This window comes from Periplaneta americana, chromosome 11 (genome assembly GCF_040183065.1).
Source record: "Periplaneta americana isolate PAMFEO1 chromosome 11, P.americana_PAMFEO1_priV1, whole genome shotgun sequence".
In the NCBI taxonomy this organism is placed as follows: Eukaryota; Metazoa; Arthropoda; class Insecta; order Blattodea; family Blattidae; genus Periplaneta; species Periplaneta americana.
The window spans coordinates 93,307,159-93,332,082 of record NC_091127.1 but is presented as its reverse complement, the minus strand read 5'-3'; the positions used below and the strand labels follow the sequence as shown (position 1 = coordinate 93,332,082).

The 24,924-nt window shown below is 36.0% G+C and overlaps 1 protein-coding gene across 3 annotated transcripts in view; it reads left to right on the top strand.

The window, feature by feature from the left end:
- The window catches only part of LOC138709195 (torsin-1B-like), a 215,259-nt gene that overhangs the window by 173,074 nt on the left and 17,261 nt on the right, over positions 1-24,924 (top strand). For all 3 annotated transcript variants that reach the window (XM_069839782.1, XM_069839785.1, XM_069839783.1), the window contains one exon: positions 20,421-20,568. In XM_069839782.1, the coding sequence (XP_069695883.1) occupies positions 20,421-20,568 (148 nt within the window). The remainder of the gene's footprint in view (positions 1-20,420; positions 20,569-24,924) is intronic.

The following is a 24,924-nucleotide window of genomic DNA, read 5'->3' as shown; positions in this document are numbered from 1 at the left end:
TCAGCTATAACTGCTATTGAAATTCCTTTCTTTGCCAATATGTCATCTAGTTGATCATCCTTGTGAACTGTACCCTATACATTCCATGTTGTCAGTTTAAGAATATTTTCACTTTTCCAAGAATTGTCCTTAGCCCTGCCATTGTCGTCAATAGAATTATCAATCCAGTTCATCCAAGGCTTATTGTGAGATTTGAAAGCGGTTATGAAATTACTGCCCAGCGGGTTGCCAGCCTGAAAGGGTAGAACTGGTGGGGTTCCCACCTATACAGCATTTCCTCTGTATATGATGTTGTGGTTATACCACCAATACCCGGTCCCCAGAGCCTCATCTGTAAAAGCAGGTTGCACCACGGGCAGGTTGAGGATGATTTCGATAGGAGAGGTTATAAAATGCACTTCACTATTCCTTGCAACCCTTATAATAATAATAATAATAATAATAATAATAATAATAATAATAATAATAATAATAATAATAAACATTTCAACACTTTTTATAAGCCTTTATTGAAAATTATTCTTTAAATAAAGCGTACAAAGAAAAGTTCATAATAATTTAAATTTAATTTGAATAAGAAAAATAGATTTCTATTCCTTTTCCATACATCTTAGTAGCATATGCTTGTGCCAGGCATGACTTCTGAATCCCTTTACTTTCCACAAGCCTTCCATTGTATGGTACACAGTTTTTTGGGCACAACTAAGATGCAGAAATGACTTGAGCTTAAAATCTATAATATGATTTTGGAGATCCGACTTATGCCCAAGTGCATCAACCTTGGTATTCAGTTGTTGTTTAGTCAACTGTCCGAAGACAGGTCTGAACCTCACAAGTGATACCAAGAAGACACCACTTATGAGGAAACTAGGCCAGGAGAGGCCAGTTCCTTTCCCCCTCCATTGCATACATCATCCACTAGCTATATATTATATTAGACTTCAGATGCATACAAACAATTGTTCTTCCTCTGACATATATCGTCAAGTGAGATGTACTTCCTGATAATAGATGTACATATCACCCAGATCCTCAATCAGAGGATCGGTATTCAGTATACCACAGTAAAGTAATTAGTTTGCCTAAGTAAAGACATAGTTCTGTTGCACCAAGCTCGGTTTTTACTTCTGTGGTAAAATATTTACCTGTTGTGAGAGAGCAGTAAAGAGAGGAAACCACGGTTTGCTTTCCGAAATAGAGTTCAGGATTGTAATTCTTCGTTTAGGAATTTCATTCTTATGAAGGTTCTCTGACGAATAAATGTCTTTATAACTTCAGATGGAGACATTTAGATATTTTCAAGGTAGAATCTCCTGCAAGTTTTTGACCACACCCGCTCCTTTCACAATGTTTTTTCCGTGATGATTCTGGAAGACTTCATTCATTTTTACTGCCTGTATAAACCATTCAGATGAGGGAATGCATAATCCTCTATATGACAGGTGTTTTGTCCAAGAAAACCCAGCTGTTTCTGGCATTGTACTTTGCTCCTTTAATCTTCCTTGTTTTCAATCAAATACGGGAAATTGTCTTTCAACTTCTTTGCCACCCAGCCAGCTAAATATTCTAGAGCATGCATTCCTATGTCATTGACCGCTGATTTCAAGTCTTGTGTCATCAGGTCCTTCTTCGAATCCCTCGAGACGCATCATATCAGTAGAGGTGCTACTCAACTTTGTTTCTTCATTAATGGGAGCACCAATCACACTAATTACTCTGCAAGATATAAACTCGGAGTCATCTGCAGAATTATTTGTGTGGTAGTGTTACCTTGTAATATTCCCTGGTTTTTTCCTAATATAAGCATCCTCATTCGGTACAATGCATTAAGAAGTGAGGGGTGATCATTTAAACCACCACCTCGTAGCCTAATTTGCGAAAAACAGTTTTCAAGGGCATCTTGGTTTAGCCGGCTAGTTAAAATAAATTGTATGCCCAAAGACCTTTTTAAATCTTCAAACAGGAACTGCAGAGATTTAATTGAAATTATGCAGCCCTTTTGAAACAGCGGAACTGTTCTTTTACCACAACGTCTCATGTCATAGTTTCCAACATTTCATTGAGAATATGATTTTGTTTTTCCAAGTCTTTCCCATAAGGTTTGGTTGAAGGGTCTCCTATTTATGCGGGATGGATGAGTTCATCAAGTCAAACCATTTATCTTCTAATTCCAAAAATATACTTATGTGTTTGGCATGTTCAGCTTCCTTTCCTGGTAAAAATGTCTTCAGAGCTTCGGCTGAGGTGTGGGACATTAATTGAGTTGCCTTTTGCACATTCTGGTGTTGAGTCCTCTCCACTGTTAAGTGCGCCTTGGTTATCTTGTGACAAACTTTTATTTCAGGATCTTCAGAGTCGATTAAAGCCTCTAAGGGACCTTTATTAATGGAGACATTTCCAGGTAAAACAAATACCGTGTCTAGAGACCAGTTTTGGATAAGTTTTAGCACATGTGGCACATCTGCAAACACATAAACGTTTTCTGATGAAAGAGATGGGTGTGGGAAAAACGTTTTCTCTGTTGATACATTCAGTTCTTTTCATAGTCCAACGTTGCGTCCTCCGAGATCACTTACAATGGATTTAACCAAATAACCTGCCTTATTGAATTTACAAGCTAGAGAGTTGATTATAGCTGGTGTCATTTTCGTATTGACAGCCGACAGCTTCGTCATTCTTCACATCATATTCGAAAATTCGTTTCACTTTCATCAGAAAAATCAGAATAGCTATATGTTCCGTCTTACTTAGTTTCCTTCCTGCAACTTCCAAAAACTGGAACATTTGTTCAGTAATCCTCCCCTCATGTTAAATGATGACGCCCACTTTTGCAGTGTTGAAATTCCAGGTGGCGGTATTTTAAGCTGTCTTTTAAGGAATAGATAACATCGTTTACTAAGGTAAGGTAAAGTGAAAGCCAAGTTCAGCTCTTCAGGTGTCCATCTTACCTGTCTTTTTCTTGTGAGGAGCAGTTGGATTTGATATTCCATGAACAAAGATGACAAAAACTTGGAATATTTCTCGGCTTTGTTATTCAACTCCTGTTCTTTTTTCTTCAGAAAAAGAATTTCTTTTTTCATCTTCCTCATATTTTTTTCTGTCTGATTCAACTCGCTTTTTTAGAAGTGACAACTTTTTTTCTCAATCTCTCGTTCTCCTCCCTCACACTACTTCCGTCTTCTTTTCTTCTTTACTCATTACCTAAGCTTTCTTTTTCTTCTAGTATTTCTACTACTAACTTCCTAGTCTCTCGTGTTTGGTGACTCAAATGTCTAGTAAAGCTAGATTCTCCATCAGACTGCAATTTATGACTTTGCAGATTAATTGACGGTACTGCTGATTTATTTAAACATCTTTTAGGTTCTGTCTTTAGCAACTCTACCATCCAGTCTCTTTCGTAATCCTGCGGTAGAAAATAATCTGAACAGACATAACACGCGTTTGGATTGAATTTATCCTCTCTCTCCCAGTCGAGGTGGGTTCCTCCAAGTTGGTGATTGGGGGGTGCAATGGTGGCTCTCGTACTCTTCTTTTCGGCCATTTTTCGTCGTATCACCAACCACCCCTTTTCGTTCTCTCGTCTTTTTCATCACTCTATTTCTCTCCACCGGCCACCATTGCATGCGGAACGTCCACCACATCATCATAGCCATTTTCACCTCTCCATCCCTGCTGTTTTGTTCTTGCCACATCTGCCTACATGACGGGATTTGTTAAGAATGCCTGGTGAGGCTATATTATTCTTCCTCTTCTAGTTCATTATATTCATTCCTAGGTTACGGTTCTCAGGCTTATAACTCCCATCTCACCAGCGGGTATCTTTCCTATCTCCGTGGTCCTGTCCCATGGTTTCGAGCGCGACTTCCGACTTGTGTGGCCCGACAGGGTGCCCAGCAACGAAGCAATAGTGGACCCTTCACACTGCCCCTATATGCAAGTCTAGGTGCGGAGCCCGGACCAGACGTCAAGTACACTCACGTAGAGCCCCAATGGGGGCCCGGGGCGATTTAGACGTTCCGGGGAACGACTCTGCTCGCCGGGGCGGATATATTGCTCCGACGTCTTACCGCTGACTTATGGGTATCGCAGTGTAATCAACCACAGGTCCCCTGAAGCTGCGTGTGGTCTCGGATTGCTCCGGCTTTGGTGGGTGGGTCGGAGTTAGCTGAGTAGTCCGACGGTTGTGTTCAGTGTAGAGTGGGGAGCCACGGGCTGTTATTCCCGTGGTAGGGGCATAAAACTCTGATACGCCTCTGGTGTAAGACTTGCCATTAGCTGTGTAATGTCCATTTTGAAGGGTAACTTGCCTGAAGTGGGTTGCTGGGATCGGGCTGTGGGGGGGGGGGGTCCCCATGGCCGGCACAGACCAAGAAGAATTTTTAGGTGCCTTTTTCTTACTCCCTCCCCCCTCCGGTGGCAGGCTGACGCCGACGGTTCCGTAGGGGAGGCCAGTTTCAAAATGGCCTCTTTGCACTCCTCTTCTCCCACCAACAAAAAATCGAGAACGGAAGAACCTAAAAAAGGTACAGTGACTGGTGGTCTTATGACGAACACAGCAATGGATCTGGTTTCTGAAAATGTGAATGTTTATATGCCGCCTCCGAAGTTCATTAGTATTACTTTGACAGGAACGAAAAAAAACGATGAAAAACATCAGCCCGTTTTATATCAGACGTGCACTCGATGGACTCGTGGGGAAAGTCAAATATGCCACTAGACTCCGCAACAGTAGCCTGCTCGTCGAAACTTTGTCTCTCAAACAAAGTGAGACGTTGCTGAAGGCGATGTTGCTGGGGTCATATCTTATAAAGGCAGAACGGCACTCCTCGCTGAACACCATGCGGGGAGTGGTTCATACGGATGCTCTGGATGGAATGAGTGATGTGGAGATACAACTCGAGCTTGCAGACCTTCCGTGTCCAAGGCCTACCGTTTGTTGCGTAAGCGGGGTGGACGGACTTATCCATTGAGCACCGTTTTCTTGACTTTAAAGAAATCCCTCCTACCTGAATATATTTTTGTCGGATACGAGCGTGTCCGTGTTTGTGTGTATGTGCCGAACCCAATGCGCTGCTTTAGGTGACAAAGGTTCGGACATACGCAGAAATGTTGCACGAACGACATCGCATGTGCAAAGTGTGGCGGTGGTGACCATGGGGACTCTCCATGTCCCAACACCGCGCACTGTGTGAATTGTGAAAAGGACCATACCGCAAATTCCAAGGGCTATCCGAAGTATCAGTAGAAAAGGCAATACAAGAGGTCCGAGTCAGAGACAATGTAACTTTCTTTGATGCACGTAAACGTTATTTTGATCTCGATAAGAAACAGAAAGAAAAGAAATCCTATGCTGCTGTTTTACAACAAGGAACAGATGGTACCTATGCCATTAGAGATGCTTTCCTCAAGAAGGAGCATCTTGTGGCGGTCTTCTTTGATCTAGAGAAAGCTTACGATACCACTTGGTGGTATGGCATTCTGCAAACTCTGCATGATTGGGGACTTCGTGGCAGTCTCCCGTTTGTTGCGCAGTTCATGGCAGAGCGATATTTCCGAGTTCTAGTAGGCACTACACTTTCTAATGAACATTTTCAAGAAAACGGCGTTCCGCAGGGGTCAGTATTAAGCGTTCTTCTTTTCTGCATTGTTATCAATGGAATTGGCCACTGTGTGGGTAACCGAGTATCTTCTCTCTTGTATGTTGATGACTTCAGTTTATATTACAGCTCCCGATATCTTCCACCCATCGGTCGACAATTGCAACTGGTCATCAACGTGCTATCAGAGTGGGCTCTTCGCAATGGTTTTAAATTCTCCACTCTAAAAACGCAGTGTGTCCACTTCTATAACCATCGTGGACTGCATCCACATCCTGAACTACGTCTTAATTGAGTGGAGTTGCAATGTACAGACACTACGAGATTTTGGGCCTTATCTTTGATTGTAAATTAACGTGGGAGGCGCATATACGTGATTTGGGAAGGCGATGCGAAAAATCCCTAAATATTTTACGCCTTTTGTCAGGGGTTTGCTGGGATACAGATCGCATAGTGCTTTTACGACTTTATCGTGCTCTTATCCGGTCAAAGCTGGATTATGGCTGTTTTATTTATGGCCCAGCAAATAAATTCAAGTTACGTCTCTTAGACACTATCCATCATCATGGGATACGACTCGCTACAGGGGCCTTCCAAACGAGTCAGATAGAGACCCTGTATTGCGAAGCGGGGGAGCCATCACTGCATCAGTGACATAATGTGTTGTTGTGCTCTGCTCGTATGCTGTTAAGCTCCGCTCACAGCCCGAGCACAATTCTTACGACTCCTTTTACCATCTGTCTCTTTACAGCCGATACAGTGAAAATCCACGGAGACTTCGTCCAGTAGGTGTGCGGTTTCGTGAACTGCTCTCTGAGCTCGACATCCGCCTGCCAACAGTTCGCACCCTGGAATATACGACCACTCCACCGTGGATTATGCGACGTCCCATGAGCCGAAATTTTAAGAACTTTACACCAGCTTTGGTTTATAGACTTCGTTTTAGTGAACTTTTATCAGAGTTTCCAAATTATTCATTAGTTTTTACTGACGGATCCCGAATAAATGATTGTGTTGGATGTGCCTTTGTTGCAAATGGACAGATATTTAAATATAAATTGAGCCACTACACCAGTGTTTTTACCGCATAATGATATGCTTTTCATAGAGCTTTATTGTTTTTAATTAGACAACCCCGGGGCAGATTCCTTATCTGCTCCGACTCTTTGAGCGCCATTGAGTCCCTGCAGCATTTGGGTTGTGACGATCCGCTTATGTTGAGAACCCAGGAACTTTTCCACACTCTCCTAACCTCTGATTATGAGATTGGAGTAGTGTGGACTCTGGGTCATGTTGGCATTCCTGGAAACGAGGCAGCGGATGCTGCAGCAAGGGACGGTGCTATAAATGGGTCTGAGGTGTATTGGCGTGAGAGGTGGCAAGATATTAAAAATTACTTGAACCATACTTTATGGTGGAAATGGGAAGGAGAATGGTCTGCACAAGAGGGAAATAAATTACTAAGAATAAAAAATACTGTTCGCGTTTGGGATTCGTCCACAAGAGCGTCACAACACGAAGATTTACTCACCCGGTTGAGGATTGGCCACTGTCATCTGACGCATGGACATCTCCTTCATGGCGAGCCTCAGCTGGAGTGTGATTTATGCCATGTTCCACTTATGGTTGAAAATTTTTTATTACAGTGTATAAAAAAATGACCGTGTCCATCGGCAGTATGGAATTCGGCCGACTCTACTTGATGCTCTTGCAAATGATTTTAATTGTACAAGTGCAGTTCTGAGATTTTTATCGAATAGGGGACTTGACAGGGTGATGTAGTTTTTTAATGACCCGTTTTACTTATCCTCCAGACTCTTTACATCCGGAGGTTACATTTTTTAGTATATGATTTTAACAAACTTGACATTCGGACCTTTTACATCCGTGTATTTTATAAAAGTGCCAGACAATTTATTTCTGGTGGCATTTGTTTTATTGTTTTGTTGTTTCTTTTTAAATACTAATTAGGGTCTGAGAACTTCTCACTTTTATGGTTTTTATGCATCACCTTGTTGAAACTGCATTTGTTTGTCTCGTTTTAACCGTGACAACGCTTTTTAGTTCTTTTAAGTATTCTGGTTATTGTATTGTATTTGTGTTTAGTGAAAGATTTTAGATAAGGGCGCAAATAGCCATGGTAGCTAACGCGCCCTTTTTAAACCCCATTAACTAAATGTTGTGCCCATTTCTGACACCAATTTTTGTTATACCACATCTGACACCAGTATTTTGTCGTGCCACTTGCCACGGCAAGGGCGGATGGCTTATCTTTGAGATAATCGAGAGTTATAATCTCTATCAAGATAACACGAATCAGACACTGCGTTATACTTCCTAACTCTCTGATATGATTTACAAGCTGTACTTGCTTATGGATAGAGGGGATTCCTACTTAGAATTTGATCTCAGGCTTTCGAAATAATCACAAGTGTAGAAATTCACTAATACTAAGTTTATTAATAAGATATCAATTTATTACAGATAGAATATTGAATATTGAGATTGAACGATTTAGAAAGTATGAAAATTTCTGTTAATTTTAAGGTAACAAATTGAACTAGTTAAATATAAAGTACAAAAATTGAACTGATGATTTTACTTACAGTAGATAGTACGGCGAACCCTGGTGCTGTTGCAGTTGATGCCATTTTCTGAACTTCTTCCTGGATGTCGGGAAGTTACGACCGCTACTGCATGACCTCTGTCTTGACCAATAACTAATGACCGCATTTTGGACGTTTCATGTCCATTTATAAGTTCTGGTACCGCGTCCTTTGTGATGTTCAGAGTGACGCTATTTTAAGACGGTATTGCATTCACTCAACACCATGCTTCTGATTCTTAACCATTATTTCAAATCGGCGTTTCCGGTCGTCTCTTAGAACAATACAGATTTAAGGAACTCTCACAACTGAATCTCTGTTTTTGACTTGTCCAATGGAAATCCAAGTTCTGAATGATTCGCCAATTAAAATGTCTCGCGAGAGATGCTGCATAATATATGTATCTTTCGTTATATGTCAGCTGTTGCTAAGACTGACTTCGTGCTAAAGAATGCAAATGTACGTATTTCTGCCTTGTTCAAGGCCTGGACTGTGCTACTTTGCTGAGTTGGCTAAACTGTACTCTGTAATCTGTCAAAACAGGAAGCAATCTCTGTCGTATGTCAAAGCATGTCTTCAACTGAAATGTTTTAATAAGTACGATTTTATTACTTTCAAATAAAGTGAAAATATATTGCTTATAGTCATAACAAGGTTATGATTCAATTTCATTTTTGTTTTGTTATCGATAAGCTGCTATAATTTAATGTGTAACACTTTTATTAAGCCGCCAATGCTTATCTACTATAATAGTCATTTACATGAATAAGATTTTTACATGAACGTTTTCGATACCATTTTTTTTGTATCATCTTCAGATGCATTATAATTAAAATTAACAATTAACATTTGTAAATGATTGAAAACCTAGCCATTGGTGTGTGTGTTCTGTGAACTTCTTTTCGTGAATTAAGTGTGTGATACAATTTATGGATGTCGCTTGTACTTGTGTGTCTACTAGTAATTAGTGCTTATAGTAATACTAAGCTTACTTAATATCAATCAATTTCTAAAATGCAATATAAAACTTATAGTATAACACCAATATAAAAACTTCTATAAAAGAACACTTGTTTGGTCGTTTTTGTTATTCTGTCTTTGAGTTCTGTTGTGTCTTGCCTTTTAATGGGGCGATTATAACTGTTCTCTCTTTGTTTTTATATAAAACTTCATAATACTAAAATGCTGAATCGTTGTGTAAGAAGCAATTTTTAGAGCACTTGTTTTAATCACTTGGTTTTTTACGAAGTGAACTGGGGTAGCTTACGAATTATTAATTTCACTTTTGCACTGTGTGTTGTTGTTGTATAAAACCTTATCTACTTCTTACTTGTCACGTAACCACATGTTAACATTACCATTTTGGAGTTCACTGTTATCCACTATTTCCTATGCAAATTCGATCGTCTAACAGGTTGAGTTACAATTTGGTTTATGTCGAGCTCCGTATTCAAGCAAAGCCAGTGCTTCTCTATAACAGTGTTAATATAATTAATGTTAGAATTTAGATGTTTTGAGTTTTAACTATATTTTATAATAGGAAATAAACTTACAATTCAGCTGTTTTGCATGTTGTGTACTTGTCGGTTGCGTGGCTCAGCTGGAATAACGGTACTCGCTCACAGAGTTCAAAGTACATCGTTGATACCGGAAGTTGGAGGGGGGGTTGGAGGTGCCTGTGTGGTGACTGTATGGTTTTGTTTTCGCGGGAGCAATTTGAATAAATTAAATAAGGGATTGTTAGTATTAGTTATTTGTTCATTAAGGAGGGGTTGTCCTGAGATATATTCTTTTGCTATATAAAATTGTTCAGCCGTGTGTATTGAGGGACTGTTTGTAATTTTTATCATATTTAATGTGTCATTTATGTTGGATAATTCGTGATTTTCTTCAATATGATGTTGTGCAAATTTAGATTTGTTTCTATTGTAAATGAAGTCCGTTGTATGTTCTCTGTATCTGACTTTGAAGTTGCGTCGTGTCTGACCTATATATGTTTTTGTGCAGTTTTTACATTTTAACTGGTATATGCCGCTATTTAGGAATGGTTCGTTACTGTTGGTTTTATTGGGAATTATATTGTTTAATTTATTGTTAGTTCTAGCAGCTATATTAATGTTTTGTTTCTTGAAAAAATTACAGAGTTTATTTGAGATTTTGCCGTAATACGTCATGCTTTGCCATTGTTGATTATTTTTTGCATTTTCTGGTTGAAGTGTGGTAAAATTGTTTTTGTGTAATTTTGTTTTCCTTTTTTGAATTAGTCTGTTAATTAGTCGTTTTTCATATCCGTTCTCGAGTGCTAGTTTTTGTATGTAATTAACTTCTTTTTTGTAATGGTCTTTATTTAGTGGAGTTGTAAGTAATCTGTCGATAAGATATCGGAATTTACTGATTTTATGTGTGGCTGGGTGTATAGAGTTTTTGCTTATTGAATATGTGGTTGACGTTTGTTTTCTGTATATATTAAAGGTTATTAATGGAGATCTAACTGTTATATTTAAATCTAGGAAGTTCAGGCTGTGTTTATTGCTTTGTTCTAATGTGAATTTGATATTTTGATGCCATTTATTAAACTCATATAGTATTTGTGTGTTCAAATTTTGGGGGGCTTCATATACTATTAATGTGTTGTCGACATATCTTGCATAAATGCTAAAATGGAATTTGTTACTTAGATCATGTATATGTTCATTTTCTAAATTTTGTAAGAATATGTTTGCTAGGTATCCGGAAGGGGGTCACCCATGGCTAAACCTTTTGATTGGGTGTATATTTTATTTTTAAATTTAAAGTAGTTTTGTTTCAGTGATGTTTTCAGTAACTGAATGACTTGCTGAATTAGGTTGTTATCTAGTTGAGCTTCGTTGAGTTTTTTGGCTTTATGTCTATGGTTTCATCTATTGGAATGTTTGTATATAAGTTTTTTATGTCTAGCGATAGTAATTTAGTATTATTTGAGGTTTTCAGTTTTTGAAGTTTTTTTATAATTTGTTGTGTATTTTTGATGTTGTAATGAGTATCTTGTATAATATTTGTATTTAGGAAATTGTATAAAAATTTGTTGATCTTATAATTTGGTGAATCTCTGCATGTAACTATTGGTCTCATAGTCATTTCTGTTTTATGTGTTTTGGGCAGTGTTTTCAAATTTGGTGCTTTAGGGTTCTTCATTATGAAACTATGACTTTCACTTTTTGGTATTAGGTCTGATGCGTTTTTTATAACTCAACGAAGCTCAAGTAGATAACAACCTAATTCAGCAAGTCATTCAGTTACTGAAAACATCACTGAAACAAAACTACTTTAAATTTAATAATAAAATATACACCCAATCAAAAGGTTTAGCCATGGGTGACCCCCTTCCCGGATACCTAGCAAACATATTCTTACAAAATTTAGAAAATGAACATATACATGATCTAAGTAACAAATTCCATTTTAGCATTTATGCAAGATATGTCGACAACACATTAATAGTATATGAAGCCCCCCAAAATTTGAACACACAAATACTATATGAGTTTAATAAATGGCATCAAAATATCAAATTCACATTAGAACAAAGCAATAAACACAGCCTGAACTTCCTAGATTTAAATATAACAGTTAGACCTCCATTAATAACCTTTAATATATACAGAAAACAAACGTCAACCACACATTCAATAAGCAAAACTCTATACACCCAGCCACACATAAAATCAGTAAATTCCGATATCTTATCGACAGATTACTTACAACTCCACTAAATAAAGACCATTACAAAAAAGAAGTTAATTACATACAAAAACTAGCACTCGAGAACGGATACGAAAAACGACTAATTAACAGACTAATTCAAAAAAGGAAAACAAAATTACACAAAAACAATTTTACCACACTTCAACCAGAAAATGCAAAAAATAATCAACAATGGCAAAGCATGACGTATTACGGCAAAATCTCAAATAAACTCTGTAATTTTTTCAAGAAACAAAACATTAATATAGCTGCTAGAACTAACAATAAATTAAACAATATAATTCCCAATAAAACCAACAGTAACGAACCATTCCTAAATAGCGGCATATACCAGTTAAAATGTAAAAACTGCACAAAAACATATATAGGTCAGACACGACGCAACTTCAAAGTCACATACAGAGAACATACAACGGACTTCATTTACAATAGAAACAAATCTGAATTTGCACATCATCATATTGAAGAAAATCACGAATTATCCAACATAAATGACACATTAAATATGATAAAAATTACAAACAGTCCCTCAATACACACGGCTGAACAATTTTATATAGCAAAAGAATATATCTCAGGACAACCCCTCCTTAATGAACAAATAACTAATACTAACAATCCCTTATTTAATTTATTCAAATTGCTCCCGCGAAAACAAAACCATACAGTCACCACACAGGCACCTCCAACCCCCCCTCCAACTTCCGGTATCAACGATGTACTTTGAACTCTGTGAGCGAGTACCGTTATTCCAGCTGAGCCACGCAACCGACAAGTACACAACATGCAAAACAGCTGAATTGTAAGTTTATTTCCTATTATAAAATATAGTTAAAACTCAAAACATCTAAATTCTAACATTAATTATATTAACACTGTTATAGAGAAGCACTGGCTTTGCTTGAATACGGAGCTCGACATAAACCAAATTGTAACTCAACCTGTTAGACGATCGAATTTGCATAGGAAATAGTGGATAACAGTGAACTCCAAAATGGTAATGTTAACATGTGGTTACGTGACAAGTAAGAAGTAGATAAGGTTTTATACAACAACAACACACAGTGCAAAAGTGAAATTAATAATTCGTAAGCTACCCCAGTTCACTTCGTAAAAAACCAAGTGATTAAAACAAGTGCTCTAAAAATTGCTTCTTACACAACGATTCAGCATTTTAGTATTATGAAGTTTTATATAAAAACAAAGAGAGAACAGTTATAATCGCCCCATTAAAAGGCAAGACACAACAGAACTCAAAGACAGAATAACAAAAACGACCAAACAAGTGTTCTTTTATAGAAGTTTTTATATTGGTGTTATACTATAAGTTTTATATTGCATTTTAGAAATTGATTGATATTAAGTAAGCTTAGTATTACTATAAGCACTAATTACTAGTAGACACACAAGTACAAGCGACATCCATAAATTGTATCACACACTTAATTCACGAAAAGAAGTTCACAGAACACACACACCAATGGCTAGGTTTTCAATCATTTACAAATGTTAATTGTTAATTTTAATTATAATGCATCTGAAGATGATACAAAAAAAATGGTATCGAAAACGTTCATGTAAAAATCTTATTCATGTAAATGACTATTATAGTAGATAAGCATTGGCGGCTTAATAAAAGTGTTACACATTAAAATTATGATTGCTTATCATAATCCTTGGGCACAACATAACTAACAATCCTCTCTCTCTTGCATCCCTGCACCTACTGGTTTCTACAAGAAATATCCTTGGGGACTCTATGATATACAACATTGTTAGACCTCGTTTTATCTCGACTGTTATTACATACAGTGACAGCACATCGAGTTCCTGGTATTTTCAAAACAAACCTCTCTGCCTGAAAAGAAAATTGCGGTATGAAAGAAAGCTAAAACTTTGACAAAGCAGATAATGAAGATGTCAAAAAATACGACGAAACAATGCAATGGATGGCTGCACACACTGCGAATTCAGTCACTTAGAATAGTAATAAAATTTACTGTACCTGACAAAATATTTCAGAGAAAATGCGCTCTGAAACTGCTTCTTTAAACACAACACACACTTCACAATAGATTGATACAAACTAACAAGTTTACAATACAACAGCAGACTGAGGAGTTGAGAAGCTGTGGACTGCCTATGACGTCACTCACCATGCGGCGCAGGACCATACGCATTGGAAGTTAGACAACCTGTATGTATGAGCCTTGGCTTGGGCACACCCTAATGAATCTGTGGACCCTCAAAATACGTAGATTGTAAAAAATGCCTCGAAAATTTACCAAATTCAAAAGTATTCGTAAGTAACTTTTTAAAATAAACATCTAGTATGGTTATAGTCAAAAACTAACTCCAGATTGGATTGGTATAGTTAGTGTGTTTTTGGACAAACTTGGCTCTTCCTTTTCTGCCAAGCAGACTGCTTCCCATCCATTAGTGCAGATGAAGTCATTGATGAATTTAAGAACAAGGGGTAGTGAAGTACATTCCATAATCTCTCCTCAAATTCCTTCCTCACCTTTCCATGGTCCAACCTGTTTTTAGCAAACCAGGCTTTGGGGACCAAGTTACAGCGGTATAACTTTCATCAGAAATGAAGGAAATGACATTTCAGCATGCTGACCTGCCATGGCATGTATAAGCGTCTCCTAAGTGGTAAAGAGGGGATATGGTCAGTGAAGTTGTCTGACATTTCTCCTGGCTAGATCGTGGCCCTTCAAACAGTTTGGGAGTTGCGTGTAGGTGATATAACTGCTATAACATAAAAATGTGGTATCTGCATTAAAACAGTTTTACTCTTTGCTACATTGCTCTCCTATATTAGAGATCAAGATAGTTAATAGCTTTATAGCCAAGAACCCAGTGTTAGTTAAAAACAACAACTATGAAAAAAAGTGAATCCTGATACATGCACTGATGTTAAAGATAATAATTTATGTGTAAAAACTAATTCATGCTGCAACCACCATAGATGTTGGTAGTCCTCTTGTCCAGACAACCACCATATCAACATCTCATGATCCAGTGCCAATACGAATTTCTAGTTTATCTGGACATGCTTTAAGAGAAACTAGCACCAAGTCTGTGTATCATTATATGCCTTCTTAGACAGATAGATACAAATGGCTTGGTTTTAAGAAAGATCGAGGTGGTGCTTTTGTTATAATAGAAATTTGTGATGCTCTAACTTCAGTTCAGAAAGAACTGAATGATCCAAAAGCCACATTTGAAGCAATATCTCTTGAAGTACGTGTCATATCTTTCAGTTTCATGATTTTTTTTTTAATAACTTTAAATGATTGGATGCATATGTCATATTTTTTATTTCAACCAATGAGTAAAAATACGCAAGAAATAAACGTGGATTTACTTGTTTTTGTAATAAAAAAATGTGTGAACTGTTTCTGAAAGATTAACATAAATCTGGCTACGACACTGCTGTTATGACAGCCATTGATCCTGTATTTCTGGAAGACAACCATGCAGGAAAAAGATATTTTTTTTCTCTGCAACCAACAGAAATTCAGTTAGCTTGATATGCACAGCAATGTTCAGCAAGCATCTCAATTTTAAAATAAAATTGTTGGAACCTTCAGTCTCTCTCATGTCATGAAACATTTTGGAGAAAGCTAAGTTAGACGCGTAAAATTTGTGTGAAAAGCATTTTTTTTTTTCTTTAAAGGTAGTGAAACTTTCTTTTATCTTTTATAACAAGAACAACTCTATAACTGTTTTATCAAAATTGACAGTTTATGTAAGTTATAGACTTTATGGCACTAATACTTCGAAAAAGTAAAGGAGGTCGCCTATATGAGTCATTCCATGTCAAATCGAACACCTAAGAAACATGACAACTTAGTATTTGCTCCAATTTTTTTTATATATTCTATTGATTAAAATAAATAACCCATGTGTAATTTTTTCGGGCTGACACAATTATTTAGTCATTTATTAAATGTTAATTTTTCCGTAAATTAGGGTGCAGTGTATTATGAAAATGGTTATACTGAAGATTCTATAAATCATAGAAATTCCATATTTATATAATTTGAAAATGCAATAATTGCAGTATTATATACTGTGCTCCAACCACGAGAAAGTCTCTGCCGGATGAGACGAAAGGGAGTAATGCTGTGAATGAATGTTGATGTCATAAGATGTCATAAGGTCACACACGTGGGTACTCATATCTCTATTGGCTCGCTGTCACAGCACAAACAATAACATTGATACACACATGTTTATACTACCCTAGTTACAAAATTAGATCACTGGTCTTTTAATCTCTCCATACAGGAAATAACAAATGCAGGAGAGCACATTATAACGATAATATTATATATCTACTTCGCTCCAATACATGTCGCAATAGTAAGCACATTCCTTTCACGGTTGATCTCCTGGTTGGACAACAGTACTAATTTTTAATGTTCAATCAAAACATAAAATGGTCCCCTTTTAGGGGGTTATATTTTTTAAATGCATTTTTATATATCAGGGGCCTACTTCTAAAAAGGGAAAAAAATATCATTATATTCTTTGAAATGTTTTATGTAGAACTGCGTTGGTATTAGAATACGATTCTGCGGTGTGTAGGCCTAATTTTCTGAGTACAGCTGTGTATTGGATATTAAAATCCACAAAACTTGAGGTGGTTTGATGATATTATTACCATTAGAAATGAAATATTATAGTTAATGCCATGATGTGACTATTTTTCATTAATTATACATGTTTATGCAATATTGGTGAAATGAAAGTGAAACATTTTGGGGTTGTATAAGTAGATGTAGAGAATATCTTAAATTAGATCTTCATTTCTATAATTTACTGAGTGGCGGCTATTAACTTATATATATAACTACAAAACTTACGTAAAATAATAATATTGTTATTGAAATCAAATATTTTTATAGTTATTAATGAAGTGTGGTTGGGTCTTTTTCATATACTTAATGGCGGTGTGGTGTAGATATTTATATGCGTCATTCTCTTCAGTATTAGCTCGAGAGAGCGCAAGAATTACAGTTCAATCCACAATGAAGTCTATCTGGTTGGTGAGTTGGTATAGCGCTGGCCCTCTATGCCCAAGGTTGCGGGTTCGATCCCGGGCCAGGTCGATGGCATTTAAGTGTGATTAAATGCGACAGGCTCATGTCAGTAGATTTACTGGCATGTAAAAGAACTCCTGCGGGACAAAATTCCGGCACATCCGGTGACGCTGGTATAACCTCTGCAGTTGCGAGCGTCGTTAACATCCACAATGACCTGAAATAGCTATTGCTTTACTCCCACTGATCATCTTGACATTGTTACTTGCGTTTTCGCGTTGAAACTCAAAAACTGAAGATGGATACCGGTAGGTTCAAGAAAAAATATTTGGCATAAAAAAAACCATTCACAGGCAGTATGTTTCATTATTATGAAAGTAAATAACTTTCAAAATGTCTGGTATTCTTCATTGAAAAAAAATCTGAAAAATTTTTATTTGAACGTCTAATGAACTTAGTTTCCAGCATTTGCTGCACAAGCCACTAGTAATTAATAATGGTGTTAGACAAGGTTGTCCTTTGTCAACCACTATTTTAATCTATTTATAGATGGGATTGTAAGAGAATGGAGGAACAATGTGAAGTGAATGGAGGTATTAAAATAAAAAAATACAGAATTAAAATCGTTATTATTCGCAGACGACTAGATACTGACGGCTACAAATGAAGATGATTGACAGAGAATGATCCACTGTCTAAATCAATTAATTAAACAATATCGTATGAAAATTTCTACTAATAAAACTAAAATTATGGCATTTAAAGGAAAAAGCCCAGTAAGATCAAAAATAGTGGTAGATGATATAAATATTGAACAAGTATCACAATTTAAATATTGGGGATGTACTGTCTCTCACCAATACGAAATAGATTTAATGAAAAAATCAACAAGTTTAGCTACATTACAAGAACATTAAGGAGAACACTCAAACAGAAAGCACGCAAAGATTCAATGCTATTTGAATAAGAAGTCGCTGTGCAAATAATTTACTGATGGCGTGTTCAGGTCGGAAGGCTCTGATTGAGTGATCCGCGCGCCGGAGCATACACCTGCGATAGCCGCAGTGAGAGGGATACATTATCAATGGTGCAGTGTTACTATACGTAAATAAACAGATAACCTCTAGTTCTAAAAGCACGTAATGTCCATTCACCACTTAGCAGTTTCCCTTTAATTTATCTGACAATAATAGTTCCTAAGTCTTTCGGAGTAGGTATGGTGTTGTGTTGTGTGCATGTGAGTCATTCCACATCAAATCAAACATCTGTATACGAAATGTGACCATTTAGTATTTGCTTAAATCTTCTAAAATATGTTCTGCAAATCGAAATAAGAGGTCTGTAATTTTTTCTGGGATCATACTTTAATATTTTACTATTTATGCTCTTTTAATTATATGACAAATTCATGCGCAGCGCAGTATGAAAATGCTCATTGTTAAGATTCTATGCATCATAGACGATGAGTGTTGGTGTCATTTGAAATGGAACAGATGGAATATTATATTAATTGATTTATTGATGGGGTTGTTTTAGAGGGTCACTTTTTAAACAATTATCTTTTTATAACAGCTTACTTTAAAAATGCAAAAAAAATAATTATAATCTATTATATTTTACATAGAACTACACAGATTTCAGATTGCTTTCGAGTAAGAACTTTAAAACTAATATATTGAAGATGTGTGAGAGCTTAGTGATGATTGAAAATCGCCAATAAAGAAGACAAAATTATCTAAAATAATCCAAAACAAAAAATGCAGAAAGTTACAGATACATTCAAACATAAAATATTTCATATCATAAAAGACTCGACTTCAGCTGAAAATTCAAATAATTCCGATATAATGCAGAAACTGATAGACTTCTTCCATGAAACAGACGGCAGAAATCTCAAAATACAAATATTAACAACAGTATTTTAATATCACCACTCACATGATACGAATTTCTAAATAAGTAGGAGCAGAAAAGGGGATTTTGGCTACTCCTAATCCTAAATCCGGAAGAAGTTTGGGAACAATTATATTAGTGAAGATTGTTCAATTTTATAATTCTGATGATGTGAGGAGGGTTATGGCTGACAAAATGAATTGTGTTTCAGTTAAAGAAGATGGAAAGAAAGTTCACAAACAGAAAGATTAATACTATGTAATCTTAATAATACTTACTATTGTTTCAAAGAGTAATATCCGTATATCAAAATAGGGTTTTCAAAATTTTCAAACTCAGACCAAAGGAATGTGTACTCCCTGGAACAAGTGGCACACACTCAGTTTGTGTCTATGTTCATCATGAAAATGTTAAATTAATGCTTGATAGAATTAATAATATTATTTATAACATTCCTTTTAAATTTTTACCATTAGTGAATACAAATAACATAGCCATATTTTCTATTCAAGGTACCAACAAGCAAAAGTGGTACGAGGTATCTTACAACTTCAGTCTTTTTTTCCACTGGCAAAATCACTATTCACTTCAGTAAGAGTAAAGTGGTGGACATAAAATAGAATTGGTTGTAGGTGATTAGTTTTAAAAGTGCAGTGTTGTGTAAACTGTAGTTATTATTCCTACAAGTGTATATTTTACAAAAACATTATTTAAATACAGCACTATATTACATAAATTACGTGAAAGAGTGATATTCTGACCGTAGAACAGTGTAAAGTGGTCACACGACTCTCATCCAGAGCTGCACCTGCACATCATCTTGCAACAGTACTTATCCAGCCCGCGAACTCAAGACATGCAGCTCGGTGAATCATTTAATTATTCTTCAACGGCTCAGAGTAGCATTCTGATTTTTTTAAGGGTGGTTAAAATAATTTCAAGGTATTTAAGTATTTTTTTCTGTAATTTTAAAATAAGCCGCTGCCATTAAAACATATTTTTATGTGTTTAAATGTTTTTTAAAACCAAGTTAACAAACTCATATTTTCATATTATTATGCGAAGAACAAAGTATAGTTTCGCCAAATTGAGACAAAGAGCAAATCTCTGTGATGATTATTAGTGGAGATAATCACGTTTAACAATAATGATGCGCAAACTATTTCAGAATCTTTGATAACACATATCTACTACAATAATCGATATAGACAACAATAATAAAAGACGTATTTATTTTTTCAGTTCATAGAATGTGTAAAATTTGTTTTATCTAAATCAGAAACATGAAAGTCAATTTGAGTTTAAATTTGTGCGATTTGACGTGGAATGACTCATATCATTAGTGACCCTCTGTACTAATATTGTTTGAACCAACATTGCCTTCTCCAACTTCTCATAATCTTGTCATTATCAATAGCTAATAGAGCATCTTTTGAGCTAACAGCAGCAACTTTTGTTAAACTCAAGTAATTAAATTCAAATTTTTCTGTCTTCTTTACTAATGATTATTTTTTATGAATTGTCAGGTGGCTTCCATCAAAGTGACACTATAGAAAGTGACCTAATAGATCATTACATACCATTTCTGCCTCTGGAAGAATCACATGTAAGACAGTGTATTAAAGCAGAATTTCGCCGACAAAATATGTTGTCTCCAACTGAAGAGCATGTTAGGTAAGTAATTATTGAAATATTTCGGTAGTATTTAGATTAACTCCTTCCTACTGGAGTTGGTACAAAGAATGTGTGTGCCTTTCTGTCATATGTCGATAAAGGCTGTTTCATTTGTATATATTTTAATTGTTTTCTTTGAAAATAAAGTCATGTAAAAATTTGATTTATAGCAAATATTATTTGTTGCTGTAACAGTTAATTTAGTTATTCTTTTTAAAGTGATGAATGGTAACAGTTTTTCTTCGTACAGACTAAATTCTCTGCTGTGAATATGTGCACTGTTAACTCTACCTTAATATTGTTGCCAATAAATATTTTTAGTGCTTATCAACATCCTAATCGAGAGAATTCATGATCTTTTCAAACTGCTACAAATCACTAAATCTTTCATAAACACTTATTGAGAAATATAAATTTTAAGCCTTTGATTAATATGTAAATGGGTCTATTCATGCTCACTGGGTATGTATAGTCACGTTTAGATTTGCCATATTTTTTTACTTGACCCTTGAAATTTTTTTTATGCTATAGAATCTGACAAAAAACATTCCTCAAGTAAAAGGCAACTGTTAAAAGTGGTGGTAATGGGAAGAGGATGGTGGCTGGAAGAATGAAGTACCGGTAGCAGTAGTTCTATAGTATAGTAGTTGTGGTGATATGAGAAATGAAGAGTAGTCATTTTTTCTGGCGACAGCAGTAGTGGTATGAGGGTTAATCAGTCTTTTTCTGTATGAGGGAGTTGTTAAATGTAGTTCAATTAATAGTATACCACAATTTTGTAAAGAAATATTGATTCATACAGGAAAAGTATTGCATTTTTTATGCCCTACATTTTGCTGTCATCCATTAGTGATGGCTTAAGGTCATTTGATTTATGAATAGGGCATACCTGTCACATAATACAGAATCTCATATTCTATATTGTCGTACTCTGAGGAGTTTGTCTCTGGAAGAAATGAATCATTTATTTTGAAAGGGGGTTAAGTCATTAAATGAAAAGTTTTCAGGAAGTTGAAACAACTGTTTAGAGTTAACAATTAAGAAGTACAGACTTTAAAATGTAGTGAAAAACACTGTTATCATGTTGATAAATATATCTTTAATAGAATGTTTAATAATTGACATTTTAAACAGTATAAATTTATAATTTTACAAATCTGACTTAGATACCTTTTCAAAATAAACAATACTTATTTATCAGAACCATTTAAAAAATAATACATTAACATGACAAAATAAAGTCTACTAACTGCAATGAATCTCCGACAAAAATACTAACAAATTTTCTGTTTAACAAGATTAATATGCTTCATTTGCATCAGTCTTAAGACGTTGCAACAGTTTTCCACTGAATAATGTCTCTATAGAATGCCATGTGTTCATCAGGAACATACTGTAGGAGCTCCTAATGTCGTCAATCTTCTCTACATTGATAGCCATTGGGTGTTCATCACTAGAATTTCTCACTGGGCAATGTGTACTCTTCCTGCTAAGGAGGCGAGTCTGAAGGTACCGTATTCACTGTAAAACGCCTCAATGAAGTCCTGGTGTTGAGCTGTCATACTCAAACATGTAGATAACAGTTGGAGACTTGAAATGACAGCTTCATTTCTTTAGGAACTCCTTTTCCATTTGAATCTGTAGAGAGAGAATTTTTTTTTAGAACATAGGCCACCACCTGTTGTAGTCTATGGAAAAGTTAGAAGTGTGCAAAGCTGAAGTAAATTTGAAGAGTGAACTGGCACCAACAACATGATATGATATGATATGATATGATATGATATGATATGATATGATATGATATGATATGATATGATATGATATATGATATGATATGATATGATATGATATGATATGATATGATATGATATGATATGATATATATTTGTCATTAAGCACTTTCTTCCTGTGAGATGGCACTTCACATATTTGTATACAGTGCCATCTACCTTATTACATAGCAAATTTATGCAAGTCATAACTTACTTCCGTCTCTTTCACTTATGTTCTCTTTAAATGTATCTTGTCACCTCTCGTTCACCAGCCTAGCCATCTATATTTCCCCACTTCTCCATTCCTGACCCCCACACTTATATCCTCCCCTCACTTCACTTCACTTCCTATTGATATCCTTGTCCCACCCCTACTATTTTCTTGTATTTTCCCCCACTACTTCCCCACTACACCAACTTCTTCAATCATAATGTTTCTTTTTACTATTCGCCTTTATTCCTTCATCACTGCTACCTGAATCCGTTCCATTTTTCTTCACTTGCCTTGTTGTTTTCCCCTGATTCCGCAACTCACGTGCTTGCCTTGGAATCGCCTCAAAATGCTGATTGCAGGAATTTTGACGCGTGTGTTGATATTTCCTCCTCAGATGACGTCCTAGGCTTTACTCGATCGCTTGAAGTTGCTTCTTTCCGCATTCCATGTCTGTCTGATGAACTCCGTGTCATGCTTGCCTTGCTATTTTCATGAATGTTGTCCAGGCTGATATCATTTCCAATGCTCCTCGACACTAATCCCCTAATTTTCTCCTTCAGGACTCTCCTATTCCTCTCCATTTCTTCCGAACCTACTACTGGCTCCATGATGCTTTCGAGACATTCTTCAACACTAAAGATCAAGTTGTTAATCTTTAATTTATCACCACACAGTCTTGCAAATTGACCACTTTTTCTAGCTTATTTCAGGAATGGGACCAAAACTCGTCTTCTGCTCCTTACTTCATAACTCCATTCATTGTCCATTCTGATGGAAGTGTTCCCTAGCAACCTTCTGTTTCTCACGATCTTATCCTTCGTTGTCATGCTCTTGAATTTCACTAGTATAGGCCTAACTTGATCTGGATTGCGATTTCGATTTCTTCTCCCTATTCTAAATACATCCACAAATTGTCCGTCGCTCAAATCCATTCCAAAACACTCCTAGCACACTCCTATTATCTTCTTGTATGTTTCACCACTATGTTCCTTTTCCTTTTCCTTTTCTTCTACTCCAAAAAATATCAAGTTCTTTCTCCTCTTTTCCTCCTCTCCCATTTGCTTTTCAAATCTTCATTTTCGTGTTGGATTACTTCCATCTTCTTCCTCATCTCTGCTATGGTCTCCTTCAATGCTACTAAATCTTGTTTCATTTCAATATACTCCATTTCACTCTGGCTTCTTTCACTTATTACACAAGTCAATGCCTCTGCTACGCTTACTTCCACTGACTTGCACAAATGAACCTCCATACTCAGCTGCTTGCTTAAGACTGGGACCAACAACATTACACTGTTCAGGACTGTAAATTATATCCTGACGACGTATTTTTTTCTTTATCACACCGAAATCTCGATCACTTGGTAGAAAAGAGTGACCTCTTATTGGAAGGTAATGACGTATTTTATCAAATCTCTTCAACGAAGTCAGTGCCAACAAAAACGCACAAGTGTGTGATTGCGGTTTTGACCAGCACAGCCATCTCAAAATACATTAAGTTCCCTGATATTGTCTGGAATATTGATTTTTATATATTCATTCAACAAAGAACACACTTTATTTGGGCTCTTTCGCCCAATGCCTTCATGGTACAAGTGAAGATTTGCATTGCCAGTTTTCAGATCATGAATTTTAAAAACAAAAACCCATAGTTGTCTATAGTAGAATACCTCCTGTACTGGTATATGAGGTAATGGGACGTTTTGCATAAAGTCTATTGAAATTTCCATTATGTTTTCTTCATTCTGGCATTTCTTTTTAATCTCACTAAGTTTATTATAAAACTTCTTGTATCTTCGAGTGTGCACCATCAGTTCAGCAGCTGCTGCTTTTTTCGCATTTTCATTTAGGGAGTCACTATTCAGTTTTGTTTTCAACTCTTCACTTACTGCAGGCATCTACCTGTAACCTGCCAAATCTCTAGGAATAGTTTGCTTTAAAATAGTTATAATAGAACCAGTATGACACTTTTGACTCAAAAGTGTATGCTTGATTTTTACATGTAGTTCAGCATTCAGGTACTTGATTGGCCCATTTGAATAACGTGTTAAGTTTGTATTTTCACTGATATTAGCTTTAGCCCACTATCGCTGAGGTAACATTTTGCTCATATTTTATTTTATTAGATGCCAATTTACTAATCTACACAAACAGGGACCTGTTTTTTATGGTGCATTTGTTGTTACAGCAGTTTTTGTTTACTCTCGTCGAGATTTTTACTTTGATAAAAGGACTTGTGCTATTAAAGTTTATCTCTTTTGAACAATAATAGGCTCTATACACTTAAATGATACATAATAAGTATAATCAAATAAAGGCAGTAAATTACTTCAAAGTGACAATGTCAATTTTGCCTTAACTAATAGCTCTG